This window comes from Rhopalosiphum maidis, chromosome 4 (assembly GCF_003676215.2).
Source record: "Rhopalosiphum maidis isolate BTI-1 chromosome 4, ASM367621v3, whole genome shotgun sequence".
NCBI lineage: Eukaryota > Metazoa > Arthropoda > Insecta > Hemiptera > Aphididae > Rhopalosiphum > Rhopalosiphum maidis.
The window spans coordinates 6,831,143-6,854,693 of NC_040880.1; the positions used below are offsets into that span (position 1 = coordinate 6,831,143).

At 26.2% G+C, this 23,551-nt stretch overlaps 3 protein-coding genes across 5 annotated transcripts; 1 reads left to right on the top strand and 2 right to left on the bottom strand.

Annotated features, from left to right (window-relative positions):
* Positions 1-9,380: 9,380 nt before the first annotated feature.
* Positions 9,381-14,492, bottom strand: LOC113548394 (uncharacterized protein C19orf47). Its single transcript, XM_026949257.1, has 8 exons — positions 14,232-14,492; positions 13,262-13,458; positions 13,094-13,193; positions 12,706-13,034; positions 12,478-12,643; positions 10,930-11,016; positions 10,385-10,437; positions 9,381-9,642 (listed from the first exon to the last, which is right to left on the bottom strand). The coding sequence occupies exons 1-8, from the start codon at positions 14,248-14,250 to the stop codon at positions 9,577-9,579; spliced, it is 1,017 nt and encodes a 338-aa protein (XP_026805058.1). The 5' UTR covers positions 14,251-14,492; the 3' UTR covers positions 9,381-9,576.
* A 1,408-nt stretch (positions 14,493-15,900) lies between these two features.
* On the top strand, positions 15,901-18,087 carry LOC113548392 (CREB/ATF bZIP transcription factor-like). Of its 3 annotated transcripts, XM_026949251.1 has the most exons (5): positions 15,904-16,143; positions 16,231-16,624; positions 16,733-16,836; positions 17,574-17,685; positions 17,843-18,085. In XM_026949251.1, exons 2-4 carry the CDS (start codon positions 16,258-16,260, stop codon positions 17,628-17,630), a joined length of 528 nt encoding a protein of 175 aa, XP_026805052.1. In that variant the 5' UTR covers positions 15,904-16,143; positions 16,231-16,257; the 3' UTR covers positions 17,631-17,685; positions 17,843-18,085. The 3 variants fall into 3 exon arrangements, with proteins under 3 accessions (XP_026805051.1, XP_026805050.1, XP_026805052.1); XM_026949249.1 differs by having other exon boundaries at positions 15,903-16,143; positions 16,231-16,836; XM_026949250.1 differs by having other exon boundaries at positions 15,901-16,836; positions 17,843-18,087.
* Positions 18,088-18,675: 588 nt separating this feature from the next.
* On the bottom strand, positions 18,676-21,785 carry LOC113547745 (actin-related protein 8). The gene is made up of 11 exons (XM_026948213.2): positions 21,756-21,785; positions 21,495-21,671; positions 21,194-21,406; positions 20,948-21,121; positions 20,479-20,589; positions 20,258-20,396; positions 19,822-20,030; positions 19,608-19,754; positions 19,352-19,529; positions 19,153-19,281; positions 18,676-19,068 (listed from the first exon to the last, which is right to left on the bottom strand). The coding sequence occupies exons 1-11, from the start codon at positions 21,783-21,785 to the stop codon at positions 18,896-18,898; spliced, it is 1,680 nt and encodes a 559-aa protein (XP_026804014.1). The 3' UTR covers positions 18,676-18,895.
* Between the last annotated feature and the right edge of the window lie 1,766 nt (positions 21,786-23,551).

Below are 23,551 nucleotides of genomic sequence, written 5' to 3' on the forward strand. Positions count from 1 at the left end.
TATTAACATGCAGTTATAACGGACAAGTTAGATAGTAATTATTTAGCGGCGTTGAAGTGTTATACCAATATATTATGCTATATACATGATTACGACTTCTATATTATTATATTTATATACTTATTATAACGCATCAGTGAAACAATTCAAACAAATAACTAAATGTCTAAATGTATTTTATAAATATTTATTTATGAAACTTCAAGTTTTTTTGAAAGAATGTATTAAAGTAATTTTAATAAAATCCAATCAAGTTGATAAAAATTAAATTGTCAACTGTTGTACATATTAATGAAAATAAATTGCACCCAGCAATATTTCTTATAAAAATAATTAATCATATCTACCTATCGTATGTAAATTTAAATGGTTATCTCGTTTGGTATCAGATATATATTTATAATAATAATAAAATAAAACAATATTAATAAAATATAAAATTCAAATTATTATCCGATAATTGGTAGATACTTCAGATGCTTGATATTTATATTATAAATCTGTTAATCGAATTTAAGTCCGGTTTCCACTGTGGTACTCTGCTGTGTGTCCGGCATTTTGTTACTTAGATATTAAATGTATATACAGTACAAAACACGATATATTATGTAGTGGAAACATGGCTTTAAAATTTACTTAATATACTAGTAAGTAGTAACTTGTATTATACTTATACAGCTATACCAACATATTACACAATATGTTTATTTATATAATATGTTTAAATGCAATTTATTTATGTATGTATTTTTTATTTAATTTAAAATAATTATAAAACTATACGTTTCTGTACGTTATATATGTAGGTAGTAAGTATGAGTATAATAAATAATAATATATTATTATATATAATAATAAAACGATTATATTTTTAGCTTTTAAAATTAGTTAAATAAAAATAATCTTATTTTCTTATATCTGTGTAATATGGTCGTACATAATTTGTGTACATTCTTTTTGTTCATTTCGAACTATTTTAGTAAAACAGTTATGCATTGTTCAATTTTTGGGTTAGGCATCGATTTACTCGCTTACCTTACATCAAATTACTGTACATCATTTATATACTAGGGTGGCCAGACGTCCCGTATTATAGTATTATACAGAAAAGTACTGTATTTCAAAAGTCTGTCTCGTTGTCCCGACATAAACTTCCGGAACACAAACTATTAAATTTAAAAAAAAATATATATTATAAAGCTATGTAGTAAAACATTTTTCATCGAGAATAATTCTGAGTTTCATGATTTCCTGATAGAAAATAAGGCACTTTTAAAACATATACATTCATCCGAAAAATAATTGTTTAAGGACTCAAAAACTATATTATTAAATTCCCAAACATCAACTTCGAACACCCAGTTAATATGATTTAACTGGGTGAAATCATATTAATCCATATTATTAATAGTTAATACTAATAAATATAAAAAAAAATATTTATTTATCCTTATTTTAGTCTCGTATTTTTATATTTATATCTGTCCACACTATATTTTATACATCATCAGTTTATTTAACAATCAAATTGGATGAAATTAAGAGTACCCAAAAAATACAAGTTGTTTATTAACTTACAGCTGAAAATATAGCACTCGTAATATTTATTTTTCAAAATTGCATGTGTAGGTATTTATGTTTAAAAATATAAACGACAAAATTAAACAACATAATGAACTATGTGGACTAAACTCGTAAATGGAAACTGGCAACCACGATCAGATTATATCATGATATGTATATAATTATAATTATATATGATTATAATTGGAAATTTAAATGAATACGTTAATTAATTATAAATTAATTTTTTTGTATTTTTTACCTACTTAATATATTATGTGAATTAAAACTATCTTTGAATTATAAGGTTCAACCAAAATTTTGTATTATATAAGTTCATCCATTAATCTTTTAATATGTGATTTACAAGTTTACAACTTATTCGATGACTGATGGTTTAAAACATAAACATAATATAACCGTACAGATATCTATGAACGTCTTTTTTTGGATAATTATTAATTTCATTTATTTTATTAATTGTAATAACGGCGTACAATACATATAGTAATAACTAATAGAAAATAGGTTATGCATAACCATGGTATCCATAATTAGTTACGTCTTATGCTTATCTAATTTTATTATGATGAGTTTTTGGTTAAGCTGATGAATTTGTAGATTGTTATGGAATAATCAACATATTGTAAAAATATACACCTAATTATTGAAAGTTGAACTTTATTTTTATTTTTTTTTAGAAAAAGAAGAAAATATACAATCTATATCAGATCATGGACATAATGAGTATATGTGCGTTAAGAGAGAAAGAAAAAAATAATAGAAGATGAGATACATAATTTGGAGAAAGAAGCCACCCAGTGATGACACTTTCAATGTGATTTAAATCCTGAGAGATTTAATTTTAGTTTATTCATTTGCTTTTATTTTTTTTAATATAATAGATCTCTGCACCAATTACGTTTAAGTCGTCTTGGAGGGCTACCTGCAGGGATTTTGAGGGATGAGAAATTCTTGATGAGAGCATTGAATGAACTTTATTTAAAAAAATAAAATACCAAATTCATCAGACTTCATCTTTATCTTCTTACTGCTCAACGCACAACTATTATATGAGTTTCAATAGGTCTATATTAGCCATTAGGACACAGGTGGGTTATACCAATTTTGAGTTTTTTTTTTTTTGAATATGAATCCTCATTTTATAACGATTTTTATAGGAGTCTGTTGAAGCACTTTCAGTACCTCTAATTTATCCTTGTTCATAAAGTCTTATAAATCTTCAGTTTACCAACAATGTTTTCTTGATTTTGAAACCGAGAAAGTAAAATCAAAATTAGTTGTGTAATAAATATTTTCCTATAACTGTAATGTTTATATTTGTTATGGTTATTATTGTTTGTGTGGCAAAACAAAATATGATACTATATATATATGAAAACCCACACTACAATATTTTTTTAAACAGACGCCTACAATATGGGCAACTATAATAGGTACTTGGTACATATAATAATGCAATAATATGAATGAACTAGTTTCTATACCGCTATTCCTTTCACTTTTAATTTAGAGTAGTGTTATAGTCTCGAAGAAGTTATGAATGATCGTCTGTCCAGAGTGCACGTTTTTTAGAATTGCTGATTATACTTTATTTCAATTTTGTAAATAATAATAATAATATAATGCAAATTGCCGTTAGAACACTGTCGTTATTTTTCATTGTCGTGATACTAAAGTTGGCCGAATCTACTATGTATATGAAACATGGTCAACATTTGGAACCAGGTATTTTTTAAATTATTATTATTATTATTATTTGACAAATCATAGGTAACTATAGCGGTATTTAATCTTCCTAAGTAGTTTTTACATCATTTCACTAAATGAAGATGTATAAATGTATTTTTTTTTCATATTAATAATACAGGTACATCGTACATTAATACAATATTTTATAATTAACTATAGCTTATAGGTAATAGGTATAGATGATACATAATAATAGTTTACCTATCTGGCTGTACATGTTTAATGATTTATCCACTATCTAAATAAATAATATACAATTCCTAATATTTCCATAAAAAAATTAATAAATAAAAACTAAAATTATTAATTTTATGTGTTAATTTTAATTGCATAATTACTACAGTTTTGGAGCCAATATCATCAACTGTTGAATCTATTCCCATTTACAAACTGTCTCGTGGATTCGAGACTGGTTCAGTTAAAGAATACATCGATAAAACTACATTATTGACAGGTAATTGATATAGTCTATAAAATTAAAATAATATTATTTTTAAAGCGTGTGTTCACTGTTATTATTTTTAATATTTAGCAAAAAATATCAACAAACTTAAAGAAGATGAACCACAGAAAGAAGAAAACGCTAAAATCAAATCTCTGATCGACTAGTTAAAATATATTTATACTTATTGTTACAATTTTTGTTGGTTTTTTTTTATTAATTTTTAATGTATACTAATGAAAACCGTTTTGTATGATATGTTAAAATTTAAATTAAATAATTGCGTATTATTTTTTTAATTATGTAATGCAATAACACAGTTTAAATATAGTACATAACTTTTTTCATTTTTAACAAATTTAATCAATTATAAAAGAAATATAAAAGAAAAACGTGTATAATACTTAACTTATATATTTTATCATTTATTTTATATCTATATATACTTACTACATCAATAATCTATATATTTATTTGCCTATAATTCTACAATAAAGTTACAGATTTAGTATATAAGATATCCAATGATGATTTAACAATTTTCGTTTCCAATAATCGATATTAAAGATACTTAAAGTCCTAAACTACCTAAACGATATTGTTTAGATATACTATGCAAACTGAAGGAAAAACATACGTAAAAGAAACTTTTTTATAATATTATTAAAAATTAATAATAATAATCTACTTAAACATAAGAAGTATGATACGTTTTTTCGATAACTATTATAAATTATGATATATAAATATATAAAACGTAAATAGCTGACAATAAATTATGCATAAATATAAGGTAGTATAAAATAATAGGTATATTGTATGAATGGAAACAGCAATAGTGGTGTATTCAAACTCTTTTGATTATAACGGCTATCTTAACATAGAAACCGAATATATAGTATAAATAGTATAATATAGCTTATAGGTAAATGATATTTATTTATTTTAGAAATTTCAAAATGTTATGTTTTAATTTTTAACTTATATTTATTATAAATATAGGTAAAAAACAAAATATAATTATAGCAACGTCCAAAAAATAACTTGCCAAGTTAACTATTCCGTGTGTAGATTATCCACATACCGATACACAAAATACATTTGAATGGTCAAGTTAAGAGTAGATTTAATGAAGAAAAAAATATAACCAAATTATAAAACGCGCCAATGTCTGTAGAATTTGGCATCATACCATGTTTTTTATATTATTATATATATTTATATATATACAGAGTTATTCGTTATTTGAAATAATTTGTCTATTGCCTTATTGTACTGACCAGCCTCCTATGGGTCATCGGACCTTACGGCTTACGCGATGTGACTACAATTCTTTTTGGTATACTTATGTCAAAGATACAACACTGATATTGCACGTTATATGCACTTTTCCCCAAGATTGATAAAATATGCAAAATATGCATTTTAAATTTTAATTGTTTAAACTTACCATGAACAGTTCGTATTTCTAGCTTGATTTACTATATAAATCGAGAGCTTATTAAACAATATGCAACACCTACAACTTTCAAATCCTAGCGATAATTTGTAAAATTGTTCATGTGTCATTTGTTAGTCCGTATCCAATTTTTTTTCTGCGTTTATTTGTTTATTCATGAAATTATTACACTGGTATAAGTACACATTTAATCTATTTATTTGGAAGACGCTAATAAAATATCTAAAGGCGTTAAGCCTTCTAGCAGTCACCGCCTAGTGACACCTATGCTAAACGTTCTTAACTCTAAGATTAATTGTAGGTCAAATTCACTTTAATATTAAAGCTATTACTATAAACAATAATAGGTTGGCTCTGCTAAACGCAAAGTTACTAAGTTGGGTGTGGTTCAAAGAGAGAAACAAAATAGTGAGCTGACATCCTCTTACGCAGCTATAGCAGCTTTTAACACTAATCAAATAAGCCATTCAGGCAGTCGGCTGACATCTAATATCGACTCTAAAGCTATTACATGTGCAACAAGCAAAAATGTACGAGGAGTACCGCCCTTGACATTGCGTGATGTACCTATACTTACGTTGGTAATAAAAATAATATTAATAATACGGATTTCTGTGCATTCATTCCAAGCAGTATTATTACGTAATACGCGGAACATATATATCGGGTGATATTTTTAACGTAAAATATTCATTATTTTAAAAACTTTTAACGTATTAAATAATATTTTTCTTACATAGGTATAGGTAATTTTAAGTCGTTAAAAAACAACATTCTTCTAAGAATATATTTTTAAATACTATATTTCATGATTATAATTATTTTATGTTTTTAAATAAAACGTACATTTAATATTCCTCATTGTTAAAAAAAAAAAATAGAATAACTTTTGGAGTACTTTTAATACATAGAAATTGAATTTTGGATGAGCGAAATTGGTACAGGGATATCCCAAAAAAATTGTATTCAATACTTCACTATAAACTTTAAACTTAAAATAGGCAAATAGCCAATGGGTACTTATAAGTTATAATAAACTATTTAACTAATTTTTCGAAATTTTATAAATATATTTTCATAGATCAAAATGAACTCCAAATATAATATTTTACTCCTGATTAGGAAATTAAAAATGTATGTTGTCAATCAAAAAAGTAAAAAACTTGGAAAATTACAACAATAAAAAGTATAATTTTTTCCGAAAATGTTTTTTGTAACGACTTAAAATTATGCAAAAGAAATATCTTCAAAAAAATACTTTCTGAAATAATAAGTATCTTACGTAAAATAGATTACCCCATATAATAGTGACGACAGCCGGTGAACTTTTGTTACCGCCTACTTCACTCTAATGTAACGAAAACTGCACCTAGAATGTGTAAATGGGACAGTTAAGTAGACAGTTTAGTTCCAAATTTGAAATTATATTTATGGCTGAATTGCTTCTGATAATATAACTAATAGTCTGATAAAATAAATATATATAGGTAGTTGCGATGTTGAATTTTTCTGTTGTTATATTATCTACGTGCTACGCGTCATTTTTTACCAACGATATGAAATAACTGCACCATATGATGCTTTCATACAAATATAAATCACTAAATCAGTAGCATAGTTACTATAGTCGATCGACGGTAGGTCGACGGTAGTAAAATTCAATAAACTGCAATAAAATACATATTATGCACCTATATAAATATAAATACGGTTATTACTTATTAATATTTGTATACATTTTTTATCACTTTTGATACTTCAAGTACAATTTTTTGACGTTTTGTAAACTGATAGGTAGTTTATTATTTGTAAAGTGAAAAAAAAATGTTTTTTTTTCATACTCAATTACTCAGGTTATATTTCGGCTTAAATTAGGTGTACCATTTGGATTTATGGGATTCAACTGTAAATACGTAATACGTCTGTAATGTAAAGAGGTATAGATAGATATTCAACACCAAAATTTGTGTAGAAATATTGCATCTACGGACATCAATGATTACTTGTTCTAATGTTAATGTTCTATGGAGTGGTGTTATAGGATAGACACAAGTGACACGGTTCGACGGTTCAGAATATTATTTTAAAATATTGACTGTAATGTGCGATACTAATAACAGTAATAACTGATTTTCAAAATCATATGAACATTTATCTAAAATATTATTTGTCAAATAGTTTATCTACGATCTACATTAATGTCCATAAAAAGTGCATATTATGTAGGAAATGGACATTGGGCACAACTACACAAGATACCTTATAATATAGATATCTTAGTACCAATATTATAATAATAACAAACTTCGATGTTGCATGACACCATTTTATATATATTTCCGTTATAGTTTATTTGCATAAATCATTTATGTAGTATACACTTACGTAAAAAAAAATATATATGGCTTTAAAATGCAGGCACGTATAAAAAAAAAAAATTCGGGAGGTGGGGGGAAACCCCCCTTGTATACGTGCCTGTTAAAATGTATATGCATAAGACCTATATTTAGCCTAGGTACTAGGTAGGTAAATAGACGACTATGCATTACATAGGTACATTATTTTTTGTTTATTTTTCTCTATAATTTTGATAAATATGAGAATTTTTAATTTTTACTTTTCTAAAGTAAAAAATGTATCTATTTACCCCCCTCCCCCTCGCCCAGGAACCGAAAAAAAATTAATTATTGAACATGTAGGTACCTACAGGCTACAGTCTATTCAATCTAAATATATCTACTATTAATTTTGTAAAGGCTCTCGGGCGCTCTAAATTCTAGTCTATTTCACATCATGAAGTGATGACTAACAAGAGTGTGAAAGAGAGAGATAAAATTTAAAAAAAGATAATATTAGAATAGTTAGTACTTCGGAATATTTTAAAAACTATAAGCGGCCAATCTATATCTTGTTGGGCTAAACTCGTGTTGAAGGTTTACGATTATCGTGAACTCGACCCTCGTTTATTTTGACACATTACACTCATCTCCATTACATTTATTTATTGGAACACCGACAGGCGGACATTATGTTGAACTGAAATAAACATTTTTAATGGGTTTTATTTATTTATGTACGTGCCAAGTTTTTGGATTTCAACTAACCGATTATTCTAACGGATTGACGAAAACTCTCATTAACATTTTCATAAAATTTTTAGATAAAATAAAATATATGTATAGGTTTACTGGTTTACAAATACATAATAACTAATAACTAACAGTTTTTCGCCGTAGATATTAATTTATTTGAATTAATTGCCCGTGAAGTTTCACGATAAGAAAATATTAAGTGTATATCCTGTTGAAAGAAGATATTGCTTTAATAAGTTTAATATCCTGTCTCGATTACAAATGACATGTAGTACTAAATATATTATAACAAATAAATTAAATAAAAATATTTTAAATGAACCAACGTTCATGTATTCTAATAAAATATTTAGCAACAAATAGGGAAATTTAAATTTTAGTTTTGAGTTTGTCAGTCTTTGAAAAATTTCAGAAATCTGAAATAGGATAAGATAAACATTTAACTACATACATTTTATACTATAAAGTTACTAAATAGTGTAAACACCGACCACATTTAAAAAATGTTCCGATTTATTATGATAGGAAAATAATGTTTTCAGAAATAGTAAAATGATTCAAAATAAAATATTACTTTTGTTCTAGCACTTGCATACAATTATTAATATTATCAAGTCATTAAAACAATTAAATTAAATTAAATTCTTTTTCTTTAATAGAAATAATTTTATTTTTGTAGTTTTGTAACAATTGTTAGAACTTAGAAATATAAAATTGTATGATATTATGTTAAAAACAATAATAAAAAAAAAAAACCAAATAAAATACATTGAAAAATTATATTTCAAATTAATACATTTAATTGTTATTTAATGTGAAAACATACATTAAATTGTTTGAACTTAAAATTAACAATAATATTAAATAAATTGCAATCGGAAAATTAAATTAAATTTGTTAGTTCTTCATATCATTTACCATAGTTATTTTTATATTATAAGTAGTTATTACAATAATCCAGTAGTTTATTCAGATATTTATGACATTTTTAAAAATAATTAATAAAATAAGCTAATTTATTGAAAAATAAAAAAATATAGTACATACCTAATTATTGTATGCTTGTTTTATTCAATAGAAATGATAATAATTAATACACATCTTAAATCATAATAAGATTAAAAATAAAACAAACCAACATCAGGTATTTTAAAAATTAAGAATTGTGTACTTGTTGAAGTTGATGACAAAAAAAAGTTATATGCAAAACACTGTTGAGTTTGAAAGATAAATCTTCAATTTATGTATCATTCTAAATCTGAACTTCTAAAATGTGAATGGTTTAACAGACTCAACTTTTTAACATTTAATACCTGAAAAATAATAGTATACAATTTAGTTGTATTTAAAATAATTTTTCAAATGTATAAATTTATTTATTTATAAAAGCTCTGTTTTTTACTAATGCTTGAAACAAAGGTTTGATAAGAATGTTTCTATTAAATTATATCTAAAAATGATATTGATAAAACATAAAATGATCAACATGAATATAAAAAAATATGAAAATAGGTATTTCATTTTTTTTACAATAAGAAATATTGTAATCACAAAAAAAAACCAGGTAAAATAAATTGTATAAATTTAAAAGAAATATTCTTTATTAATAAAAAATGTAACTTTAACGCTATTATTTTAAGAAATGTATAAAATAAAATTGAAAAACTAACAATGTGATTGAAGAGCTTAGTAAAATAAGGTTAGATACTTTAAAACTAAAATTCTGTTGGAAAAAACAAGCAGAAAACAGTGAAAATTGTATGTGAAGAATAGTAGGGAAAACATAAAAATAAAAATAAATAAATTGAATGAGAAAAATAGTTTTATTTAAGACTAAAAAATATTTACTTTACCATTATTTTTAAGAATAATAACATAAAATTATATAAGATTTGTAAAATCTATTAATTTCTGATAAAGTAAATGTTCAATACATTATAATATCTCAATTAAATGTATTTATTCCTAAATTTTAGGGATACAAAAATTGGTTTGTTTTTTTAACATTTAAGACAATGATTCATTTTTATAATTTAATAAACATTATGAATTTACCTTCGGATTAACATAAATTGGTCTTCCGCCTGAGTTAGCATTTCTTATAAGAGCTAAAAAATAAAATAATAACAATTATTTATTTTGTTATATTATTAGTAAATGTTAAATTTAATTAAATCGTTTATGGATTATTTTTAGAGATACTTGATATGTCTACATTATACATGTTTTATGAGTGGATCTTTAATGCCATAATATTTTGACCCAAATACTCATGAAGAAATGATATTGAAACTTGTTTGGTAATTTTTAATAAATAAATAGTTTGTATAACAACCATATTTTTGGGATATGGCATGTTTTTTCAATTAGATACAATTAGTCTTAAGGTTTTATTGTTAATTAATTAATAATTTCTATTAATACTATTAAGTCATATTATATTATAAATATTTAAAATTATTTTTTATTGTTAGAAATGTTCAAGGCAATCTATAAATGCACAGGAAACAGAAACACATTGTCTAGCCAAAATTATTTTAATTTATTTCTTTCAGTTGAGCGAGGCTACTAAATAATTATATTGATAAAAAAAAACTTACCACTTTTGGAAACAAGACCTGGGCTGCTTTTTTCACGATCACACGATGCGCCAATACGCTCAAACACAGACTTTGAAGAATTAAAACCTAAAAATCAGTATACATTTAACTATTTTAGTAAATTGATATGAAATTTTAAACTCAAAAATAATCATAAATATTAATTTCCAACTATTTTAAAAAATCTAAAATAATAGCACAAAATTTAATCCGTTCACATTAATATTTTAATCTGCATAAAAATAAACTTAAAATGTAATGGTTAAAACTGTTCAAAACTCGAATCCTAAATTCAATTAACACAAATATCCAAATTTTAATAATGTTCTGTAACTGAATTATATATAAAAAAAAAAAAATGCAGAACTCGCTTTACTATATGGCACGTGATCTATTTTTTGTGTAAGTTATCAACTCATTTTAATGAATTAAGATCTATAAATATATATATTTATCATTATATAGTCCACCATTCCTAAATTTACAAATATAATTATTGCAAGTAAAACTCAACAATAATATAGTGGGTAATACATAGCACATATAGTTCTCTAACTTTTAAAGTAATAAAACAAAACAATTACTAAAACTTAATATGTGTTATATATAGGGGTCTATCATCTATGATTATGATTGTAAACAATTATTAAATATATGTATACATACTAAAAATGTATTGAAATTTATGTTTTTAATAAAATAGTATGATAATAATTGAGGCGTTGTGTGGCAATGACAACAATCTCCAAGCGCAGTGACTCTTGGTAATTTTCAAAAAACTGATTTACCATTATTCCTCTTTTTTTTTTACCATGATATTTTTACTTAAATTAATTGATAATCAAGTTTGACTGTATTCCTCGTAATTACCAAGTATGTAAAATGTCGATAATATTAAATAATTAAAGAAGTAAAATAGACATTGTCAAATATGCAACGGAATCACGGCTACCTTTGTTACGGAAATGCTTGGAGTTTACCTCATTTGACGTGGAAAATAATATATTGTCTGACTGTCTGTAATAGAAAAGTTAAGAAGGTGGATAAAGTAGGAGCTACATAGTAACTATCACTTCAAGAATAATTCTAAATAATAATAGAAATGTCTCATTAACAGTGAAAATAAATAATTTAACGTTTATTTAAATATTTTGAATGGAGATTGCTATGTTTGCCACAGTATTAAGATCGGAGATTGCTGTCTTTGCTGCAATCTCTTAGTATAAAAGCATTATATTTCGACCAGGGAAGATGTATGATGAAAATCAGTGTTCCCAATCAATTTGAATTGTCAACTTTGCCACGCAACGCCTCAATTAATAGTAAATTTAAAACTATACATGTATCAACTAATCAACTACTAAATTTCTAAGCAATAGTGGCCCAAAATAATCTTGTTACAAATATTTAAATATGAACCTTTATATTGTTCTAGTTATGAAAATGGGATGGAAAATTAAGCATATTTGCAGTATTGACATTTGATATCAAAAAAATATAAGTTAACATAAATTTTTACAATAATTTTTTTTAAAAAATATTTCATACTTGTTTCTTCCAGTTTTATTCTTTTTGTGAAAGCACTAGATTCTTCTGTTGGAATACTAGGTCCATAATGTGCATCACTAACTACTCCTTTAATAGTACGTTTAAATGTCGCAGAAGCATTAGGTTCACTGACTTGCTTGATTCCAAGACGTTTAAAGACCGAAGACTGTTGAAACAAATTAAATTATAACTTAATTTGAAATATAATTTCATAAAGAAATTGGTTACTTTTCTTGAGTCCGTGGATGAATTAACACTATCAAAATTAGGAGTTGTACTGCTTACATCGCCAACACCCAAACGGTCAAAAACTGAGCTCTTAGGTTTTAATTCAGATGGAGGAGGAGAATCATCATCGCTCTCTATAATAACTGGTTTAATTTTTATTGTAGTTTTAGACTTAGGAACTACTTTTCTGGTGACAACTTTAGTTGAATTATTTGATAGTTGTGAAGGAATCTTTTTTTTCACTACTTTTAATAGTGCTTCTTCGTCTTCTTCACTTTCACTAGAGACTTTGACCTTTTTTGTAACTATTTTTTTTACTTTATTGGTAACTAGATAAATAAAAAAGTTGAGAAATTAAGTATTTTGCTTAACATTAATTTTTACTTACCTATTTTTTTTTTTTGAGGTGAATTTTCATTAGTTTCATTTTGAATTTTTTTAGTTACTAAACTTTCCATTGTATTAGTACTATAGCTATCATAAAAGCCCTTTAAACAAATATTCAAAATGAATTATTTCTTCACAAAATAAATAACAATCAAAAAATAACAATTACCTCTCTATATACATCTTTGGCATGTTTAAGGATTGCAATTATATCGCCAATAACTGTTATACCCATTTCCTTAAGAATATCTTTGTCTAAATCCATTAACATATTAGACTGAATTCTATTTTCATAGAAAATAGTGGCATATTTAGATGATGCAAATGAAGGAATACCAGCATCTGTGAAAAACTTAATCCACCAATCTAAAAAATGATAATTACAATTTTTTAAATGTGTATAAATTTAATCTCATTGCATGTTACAAATTAATAACAAACATACAAAGTACCTACTACCTAAAGTAAAAAGTATTAATTACAAATATATACGATATACATACAATTTATTTTGTAATTGTGAAATAAACAGTTGTTTACTGTAATGAAATAAATAATGAATTTTATCATTTAAGTAATTTGAATTGTTTTTTTTTTTTTTGAGTGATAGAGGGATGGAAATATAATAAATATTTATTACTTAACTTTTAAAAATGTATACCTCAAATAATTTATCAATAAAAAAGTATGAACAAACTGAAGCATTTGAAAAAACAAGTACGTAATACCTGTTCATTGAAATAGTTTGAAACAGTGGAGCAAAACAACACCGAGGGATAAATAACAAAACTGTTACATAAAATAATATATTAACTCGTGACAGTCAAAATACCTAATAGAATCGAATTAACCGGAAAATATAATAGGTGTAGCAATAACCTAATCCTGTATCTACATACCTATATTTTTACTCAATATCAAAACAAAAATTACAATTAATAAGTTTAGAAGGTAACTATTAATGATAATTTATATTGGACTTGGAACTATTAAAAAAGAAAAATGTCTATTAAATTTGGAAAACGAGCTTTTTAACATAACAGACAGATATAACACAATATGTGACACCAAAATCCTTTTAGTTTATTGAACTTTAATTGTTGAAATTAGCATAGTCGCTAATGGTATGAAGAACTCACCTTTGCTAAAAGTAGACATGATTTGGTCTTTAAATTTATATCAATATTGTAAAGCGAATATTACGGAACTATTAAATTCAAAATTATACACTTATTACAAATCATTAGTTACACATAAATACTTGATGTTCAGTAAAAAAAATAAATCAGTATTTAATATTAATAATATCGTTATTAATTTAATATAGTATAATAGCCAGTGACCATTGTACCTAGCGCCTAGCAAGTAGTAGCAAGTACATTATAGTACTAAGTAGCCACAAATCACAATAAGGAAAAAGCAATAAGGCCACTAGGCCGCAGTTGTAGCCCAAAGCCCAATGATTACATCTGCTTATAACCAACATACAGTGCTGACATACGATAGCACAAAATAATTGCGATTCGCGGGTAAACATGGATTAATTCAAATAATAAACTAAACAATTGTATTATAATAAATTATAATATGAAAAGTAAATTATGTAATTTTCAAACTAAATCTAAATAGTATTGTACTGAAACTGTCTGAAAGCTAATAAGAAAATAAAATATAATAATGTTACTCTTATTACTTGAATAATCACCGTTTAATAATAACACATTAACATTTCTTATAGAATGTACCTAGTCTTTAAATAGATAGATAAGCGATGAGTTTGAGACGTTTAACTAAATGTATTGTAATAAACAATAATACAACACCTACTAATCGTTATACATTGCGATTTATAACAATTATTAGGTGTAGTATTATTGTTTATTACAATACATTTAGTTAAAAGTCTCAAACTCATCGCACGTCGACGATAACTCAAAAATTACTATCTAACACTACGTCAAAAACACGATTATTTATTTTTTTTTATCATTAGTTATAAAAAATAATTTACAATATGTTTAATGTTTTTTTGATAAACGTGGCAAACATTAATTATTTATAGTAAAATCACTATAGTCCTGAATTACATTGGTGGTATAGTATTATACTATTGTCACTTGTCAGACTTAAAGAAATTTATTCTGTGCTATGAATTTTGTAATTCGATTTTGGAACTTGACAGTAATAGAATAAATCTTTAACTTGTATAAGATCTACGAGTAATAGTTAAAAATTTAAAATATATATCTAAAATTGATCACGCTGCATAATATTAACTATGTCGTCTATATCACAGTATCACCATTCGATTTTATAATAGCGAGACTATTAACTTATAGAATCTCAAAAAGAATAAATCAATTAAAAAGTGTAGTATATACTTAATTCTAGTAATTAATAAACCAATAAATCATTCTTAATTTATAACAATAACAGCATAACAGAAGTCATTCAATAATTGTTTTTTTTTTTGTCATAGCCCATAGGTATTTATTTTGTTTATAAAATCTGTAGGCATAAAAATTTTTTTTACAATAAGCACAATAGATGGAGGTTAGATAAAAAAGGCTTGATTGAGAAACCATTCAACAATAGTACTTCGTGCCTCGTGACATTGGTAGTAATAATTGTTAAAATTAAAAATATTCAAATTTTTCATATTATAATATACTGTTTACAAATTTGAAATCACCTAAAACATAGAGTACAGACTCTATGGGGCAAAGACAAATAGTCTTATCTTTAGTGATATATTTCCAACCTCCTAGGGATATTCAAACTAGTTTATAGTGATACCATACAAAAGCTTTAGCATTTTAGCAATCAGTACAGGGCATGCATGTTTGTTTTATTATAGTACGCAACAACGAAATACGAAAGTGTTAATTTAACATTATTATTGTATATTATTATGTTGACATTTAGGACATTGACTTTTAGTATTATACGTCGGTTTAATTATACCAAAACCACGTCCCGTAGATCGATTTGGGTTGTCTAGTCGCTATAATTACGATCGTCGTGACTCGTGAACTCGATCTGACAGCTGCAGTAAGTACACTTCAAATTAAAATACGAATTGCGTATGACGATAATCCACCGAAGGCACACCTACACAACTGTCCATTATTATTAAAGCGACCGGTTGCGGGCGGGTGATTCATCATGGTACGATCGTGCAGCTCGTCCAGTGATACATCGTCGGCCAAATACGAATTCTCCGATTCGGATTCTGATCACAAGCGGCGTAGCAGAAGTAGCCGTCCCCGCCGTTTGCCGACCAGCAACAGCAAGAATGCTGTGGCTGCCCGTATAAATCGCATGAAACAGAAACAGTACGTCAAGGACCTGGAGCAAAAGATGTCGCAGCTTAAACGCGAGATCAAGGGTGTGAAACGGGAGCTGAAGGAACGCGAAGAGAAGTGGGCAAGCAGCCGTCGACAGGTAGCCTATTTGCGCGGTATGATTGCCAACAGCCATCAGATCGGCGGTCTGTTGCGCAACATACGTTGGAGGAATATCATCCCACAAGGTAGTAATATTGACAAGACTCTTAACGAGTTAAACTCTGATGCGAGTATTGACCACTTTCCTATTACCACGAGCCATAGTCTGTTTGATGGTTATTTTGATTTGTTAGAGGAAAGAGACAGCAACCACCCCCACATGGTGCCTCCTCCAGTTGCACCTCAAGAAGATGAGGGCTGGGCACTGTTAGATGGTATCAACCCCACAACGACTGAGGTAGGTGTATGCTTACATGTATCTAATAGAAGAATATCTGTCGAGTTTTGTGATGAATGCTCTACCAGATTTTATGATAACCCTTACGGTTCGCAAATTTGAGCATTATTCAAAATTTAAGTGTGAAAATAATAATTTGTATACAGTTAAGTTGTAGCTTATTAACTTGTTTATGACTTAATATTAACCAAAAAAATATTTATACAACATTTATCTTAAATATTTGAATCAAGTGTTTCTTATTATAGAGTACCTACCTTCTGGGATATCAAAGATATTTCTGTTACCTTTGCCTTTAATTGATTTTGATTTAGTACATTATTTATCACTTTGATATAATACTGTAATTTTTAATTTGTATGTTGCATATATTTTTTTAACTGTATTAAGTCTAAAAATAGTATAAATACAATTGAATATTACCTATTTTTTTTTTTTTTATATAAATTAAATTTTTATTAATTATATGTGATTTAAAAAAAAAAATATTTAATTGTAAAACAGTTATTACAATGATTCAGTTTTTTATATAGTTAATAAGTACCTAAAAGATAGTATATTTTAATATAGAAAATTGGTCATGCTTTTAAGATTTGTCTAGCATATATTTTAAAATATTAAACACATAGTTTTGGAAGACTTGTTTAATTTTATAATTAAACAATTGTCTTTCAAAATATGTACTACCAAAAAATTATTTCTCGTTATTAGATAATGGTTATTTTGAAAAATTTCAGCTATTCCAAGAAACCGTCCCATCTAAATATGTGTCAGTGTGCACGTTGTTACCGTAGAAAGACGGTTGTGCGCCTGCATATTCGTGGTGTAAATGATCTTATTAATTAAAAGGTTGGTATTTAAAACATCAATAATGAATGCTTTTTATTTATCTACTCAAGTGCAACAAACACTTTTTTTAAATCTAAGTTTAATAATAATGTTCATTTATACTACTCTCTATACATAAACCCTTAAAAACTACTACTAATCTATGTTGGTTTTTTAGAAGCTGTGATCTCACATGTACAATATTACATACCAAACCTTCAAATTAGGCATAAGGTAAGAAGTGTTTTTGATTTTGATTAATTATCAATGTTTAATTACTTTAAAAGCATTTAGCGTGACCAATTTTCTTATTGAAGACAATGGAAAATTAGTTAGTTTTAAAAAATACTATGAGACATAATTTAACTCAACAGAAGTTATTAATTTATAAATTTATTGTTTTTTTCCATTGTCCTTAATATTTTATTATTATTATTATTATTATTATTATTATAATCAACATTAAGTGTTATATTTACAAATAAATATCAAATTATTTTGTATTAAATGTAACAGTGTTGTTTTATTTTCCTACTATTGTGACTTTGTTATGTATCATCAATACCTCAATTTATTTGATTCTTATTAATAATTTATTCATACCTACTATACAATGTTATTTAAAATTTTTTTATAAAATTATTTAAGTAAACAATCATTATTATTATATTTACTATGTTATAATTTAAATTGTTTTCATACTAAATTGGATGTTAATAACTGGACAAACATTAATTTTAATCAAATAAATATATAAGTTATGTTTATACTATAATTTTCCAATACAAATATTGTAAGTAATAAATGTCATAAGTTAATTATTATTTATTATTATTCTAAACTATGGACTAAGGATGAAAATTTGTTTTAGTTAAGTAAAAAAAAGTAAATATGCAAAGATAAACTTTTATTAGAGAATTATTTTCAAATGCTTTACATGAATAGCATCCTACAAAAATGTGTAATTAATACTTCATTACCATTCCTCAAAAATAAAAAATAAATAATAATATAAAAGTAATAAACATCAATCACTCTTTAAGAAAAAATAATACATTTTAAAAACTTGGAAAGAACAATAATTTAAAATCAATATAATCAATAGTAATGAAAATTATCAGTATATGACTAGAATAATTATTTTTATAAAATATTATAAATGTTGTACAATAGAAATCAAAGTTTGTAATCTGAGTTTAGAGTTTAAAAAATAAAAATCAACAATGACAGTTCACCAATTAAACATTGCTCGTTCTTTTAAAATCCTAATACTCCACGAAGACCATTCTTTACCACTTATCCAAAGTTCATTAGATGATTCTAAACCAGCAAGTATGGCAGCACCCTTCCATGTAACGATTTGTGGATCCAAATCTTTTGGTGAGCTTATAATTTCAATATGTCCTAAAATAACATATATCAATGTTTATTGAATTTGAATTTGTTCATCTGTTGTTAAACATTCAATTTGCTTAGTTCAAAACATACCTCCATAATAAACTTGTTGCGCATTTAATGATATTTTGCTTTTTAACCAAGCACATGCCCCATCAAATTTAAGTCCACCACCTACCACTAAAATACTGCTATACATTTTTCGTTTGATTTCATCTGAAGCTAAGTAGGTACAAATTCAATATCACTCAACTAATATCTTTAAATCATAAAATTTTAACAATTAACTTACTTAAACGTTCAATACTTTGTACAATGACTTTATCAAGACTTTGTGGTCTTCCTGTTTCAATGTCGAAATAATTTCCTGCAGTTTCAATTTGATCAACACATATTTCTTCTTCTGTGGTATGCACAATACTGTTTTCAATTTGTGTTTCAGTTTCCATTTCACGGCCAGTACCACGTCTCTTAAAAAAAAAAAAAAAAAAAAATTGTACAATTATGAAATATAAATAATACACATTAAATGTTTTTTGAATAATTACACTAGTTTCTCTTAAAAACTCTTCATCATAAGGATCTTCAGGTAGTGATTTAGATGTTTCTTGAATTACATAATGATTGTTATCAGTGATACCTAACAACATTGGATTGAACATGCCTAAAACAGCTATCATTGATTCATCACCTACCTAAATGTAACACAAATTTAAAAAGTAAATTAATTTCATTACTTGAGTTTTACTTATTCTTAATTACCTGTATTGTGTATTGTACTTGTCGTTTTGTTGGTTTCATTACAGTTACTGTTTTTTGTACAGCGCCACATCTATCCAAATTTAAATGACAAAAATCTTGTTTCAATTGATTTAGTAGTAAAGCATCATAATAATTAGTCATAGGATTGCATTCATGGTATGGAAAACTACATTTTTTTAGTAGCCAATGAAATGTTTGAGTGATATTCCCTAGAAAATAACATCAATTAATGTTAAAAATGAAGGAACTTAAATATTAAATAACATACATATTTTGAAAAAGATAATAATAATTTATATGAAATAAAATATTTTATAAAAATATACATATATTTATAGTCATTAAAAAAAAATTAAGATTGAGATTCTTATAACATGTGCTTCTTATAATACATAATATTTAATGTTTCTTATACAAAAGACATTTGAAAACTTACCTCCTCCATAACGTAATCTAATCCGTGTATTTAATTGAGATATACCATCTTCTACACAACTCACTGATGTTTTCCTGTGACCAACATCTACCACACATGCATAACCCAAACCAGCACCATAAGTAGCTGCGACATGGTCCTAAATTGAAGTTATGATAAAGATGTACAGTATTAATGAAAAAACTATACACAAAAACAAATTTCAAGTTATACTAAATTACTTGTATAAGAAGACAAGCTTTAAACTTCATACTCAATAATATCATTGACATCATTTCTCTCACATGAACTCTGTTGAATATATCCGGTATAATTAGAATGACTTTATAGTTCTACAACAAAATTGGAATTTGAATTATCAGTGCATAAAATATTTTGAAGTGAACAGTAATTACTTTCAATTTATAATGTTTAATTTATTAAATTACATACAGATACACTTAATCAATATCATATTTCAATAAAAATATTTAAATTAATATTAATTATTTTATACTTCTTATTACTCAAACAACAAACTTCTTGATTCTTATAAGATGAAAATGTATAAACCTCAAATGCCATATAGATATAACTAATAATTAGGTATAAAAATATGCATTATATAACTTATGGTCAAACATGAAAATCAAAAATTTTAATTTATGTATAAAGGTAATAAGGTAATATTATTAATTAATTGCATCTTACGTGGAATTCTGAAGTCTTAATGTTTAGTAATTTGTTTATACAATGTGTCCAAATAGCTTCAAGATCTGCTAAAACAGCTGTTAATGAACCTCCAATTTGACCATTAATGTTTAATTCGCCATTCAATATTGGAAAGAAAACATTATAATCTAGTTCAGAAGCTAAATTAAAAATCTGAAATGTAGATCGAGCTTACTACATAGGTACTCATGGTTAATTAATTTGGTTATCATGATTAATACTGACTTCTTCTCCATAGACATTACCAACTGCAGATGACAAATTTGTGTGTGTCCGTGGTACATTATCCTTGTATTTTGGTACAGAATTTCGATTATAAGCAGCTATTTGTTGAGGTGGTGTTGCATACCTTCTATCACCGTTTGACTGTAAGCTTGACTGTAGCATATGAGATGCTTGCAATCTGCTGTCTTCCATGGCTGCTAATGTATCAGAGTTCTATAATCATACAGAATAAATAACTATAATGTTAAGACAAGTAGTTTAAGATTTTATTAATAATGGGAATAGATATTATATAACATACTTTATATGGAAAATTTGGTAATATTTGGTCCCTCCTCTTCGTTGTCTCTGAAAGTAGATTAACCCTGGCCAAACCGTGAACATATTTGAATGGAGTAACATCACTCGCACGGCCAATTCGTAAATACAAAGATCCAGGATGTATGATGATCACTGAATTTGACGATACTTTTTCTAACTAGAAAATAATCAGAAGTATCGACATGTTGTTATAAAAAATAGATGAAATATATATATATTAATAGAATACGATAATAATTACCTCCACATTGTTTTCATTCACAATCGGCATGATTTAAAATTTATAATGAATGATGCTTTCGCCGATATTGTACTCACTTAAATCTATCCGATATTTTTTAATGGAGCTTTAACAATTCGGAATTTATTTTCAACACGAATATAATATAGATGTCTTATATCATTCTATTAAAATGTTCTTCTACACTGAAAAATAAATATCGTTGCGTGCAACTCGTTTACACAGTACACTTGTAGTGTCTACTTGAGCGTTAATTTAATGTTTTCAAACAAAAATGAAACTGATAATAAAGTGATAAGGAACGATGAATAAAAAATAATGTACTCAATGATAATGGTTATTATTGATAAAAAAAATATGTATTTAGTAAATACTATAAGCATTAAACTGTAAGACACGGTATTTCTAATCAGTATGGATATATTTATTTTTTATTATACACGACCTATAAAAGATAATTTTCTTATAGTAAGTATAAATTGTGTACCATGGGTGTTGTCGTATTGATTAGCCTAGGTGAAGTCCTTCCATTTGAGACATTTTGGCGTGGGTTGGATAGCTTATTCAGCTACTAACTAGTGTCTAGTACTTAGTAGGTCATGGCACTAATTGCGTTTTAAGTACCTACCTTACAACCTACACGACCATCATCAGGAATGTTAGAGGTAAGGGAGTTAATCGCACAGTAATAAGTTATTACGGGTGGACTGTGATATTATTGCGAACGGATATAAAATCTTAATTGCAAAGAGACCAGAGAGTGCTTTAGACTTTTTAGACGAGGGATAGAGATATCATATTCATTATAGAGAGTTTATTATAAACAGTATGGTTAGGATATGGGCTTTAATGATTTGGCGAGGATTTATGTATATAATAATAATAACAGACGGTTAGTGGTTAATCTAATTCCAATTACCTACTCAAATTTATAGTAAAATTTAATTTAACAATGATGCATAGCCAGACCTAGGTTAATGCAATAGTGGCCTTGAGCTATTCCATTTTTGGGGGCCCTAATTTTCAAAAAAAAAAAAAAATGTTTACATGTATTTGTTTATTGATATACTGGAGGCCTTTTTTAAGGGGCCCTGGACTATAACCCTCTTAGTCCCTCTCCCTTAATTCGGCTTTGTGCATAGCAAATCTATCGCGTATAAACTAATTTATGTACATATTTATTACTACCTATTATGGGAAATAAGACATTTCCGAGCAGAGTTTTAAATGTTCAAGATTTAAACATATTTTTATTATGACATCTCCAAAAACTTTTTGTACGATTAAAATTAAATTTTTCAAATATGTACATCAAATAAAACCATCTTGTACAAAACTTTCATAACCACGATTTTTTAGTAAATTGGAAATTTTATTCGGACGAACACAACACTATTATACCAGTCACGAAATAACAACTTGTGTCTCGTGGCCATCTATCGGATTACACATCGACCAACTGTTTTATTTCCTTTTGTTTTATCTTAATTGCTTTGCTTAGAACATAGGTTCGTAAAATCTTAATCTTTCAGGGTCATAAATACCCTTGAGGTATAAAATTGCAGAAAATCAACAATTTGAGAGCCGAGAGGGCGTAATCTTAGTTCCGGAATGTCAATAATATTATGAAAACATTTTCTATTTTCTATTTAATATAATATTATTATTATGTCAATTGTCAAGGTTGCTTTCGTGTCATTAAAAAACTGTAATAAATCGTAATAGCTGAACATTAAATCCTTTGATGAGTGTACCTATGGATGTTCATCACTCTTCTTAGAGCCTCTTTCAAGTAA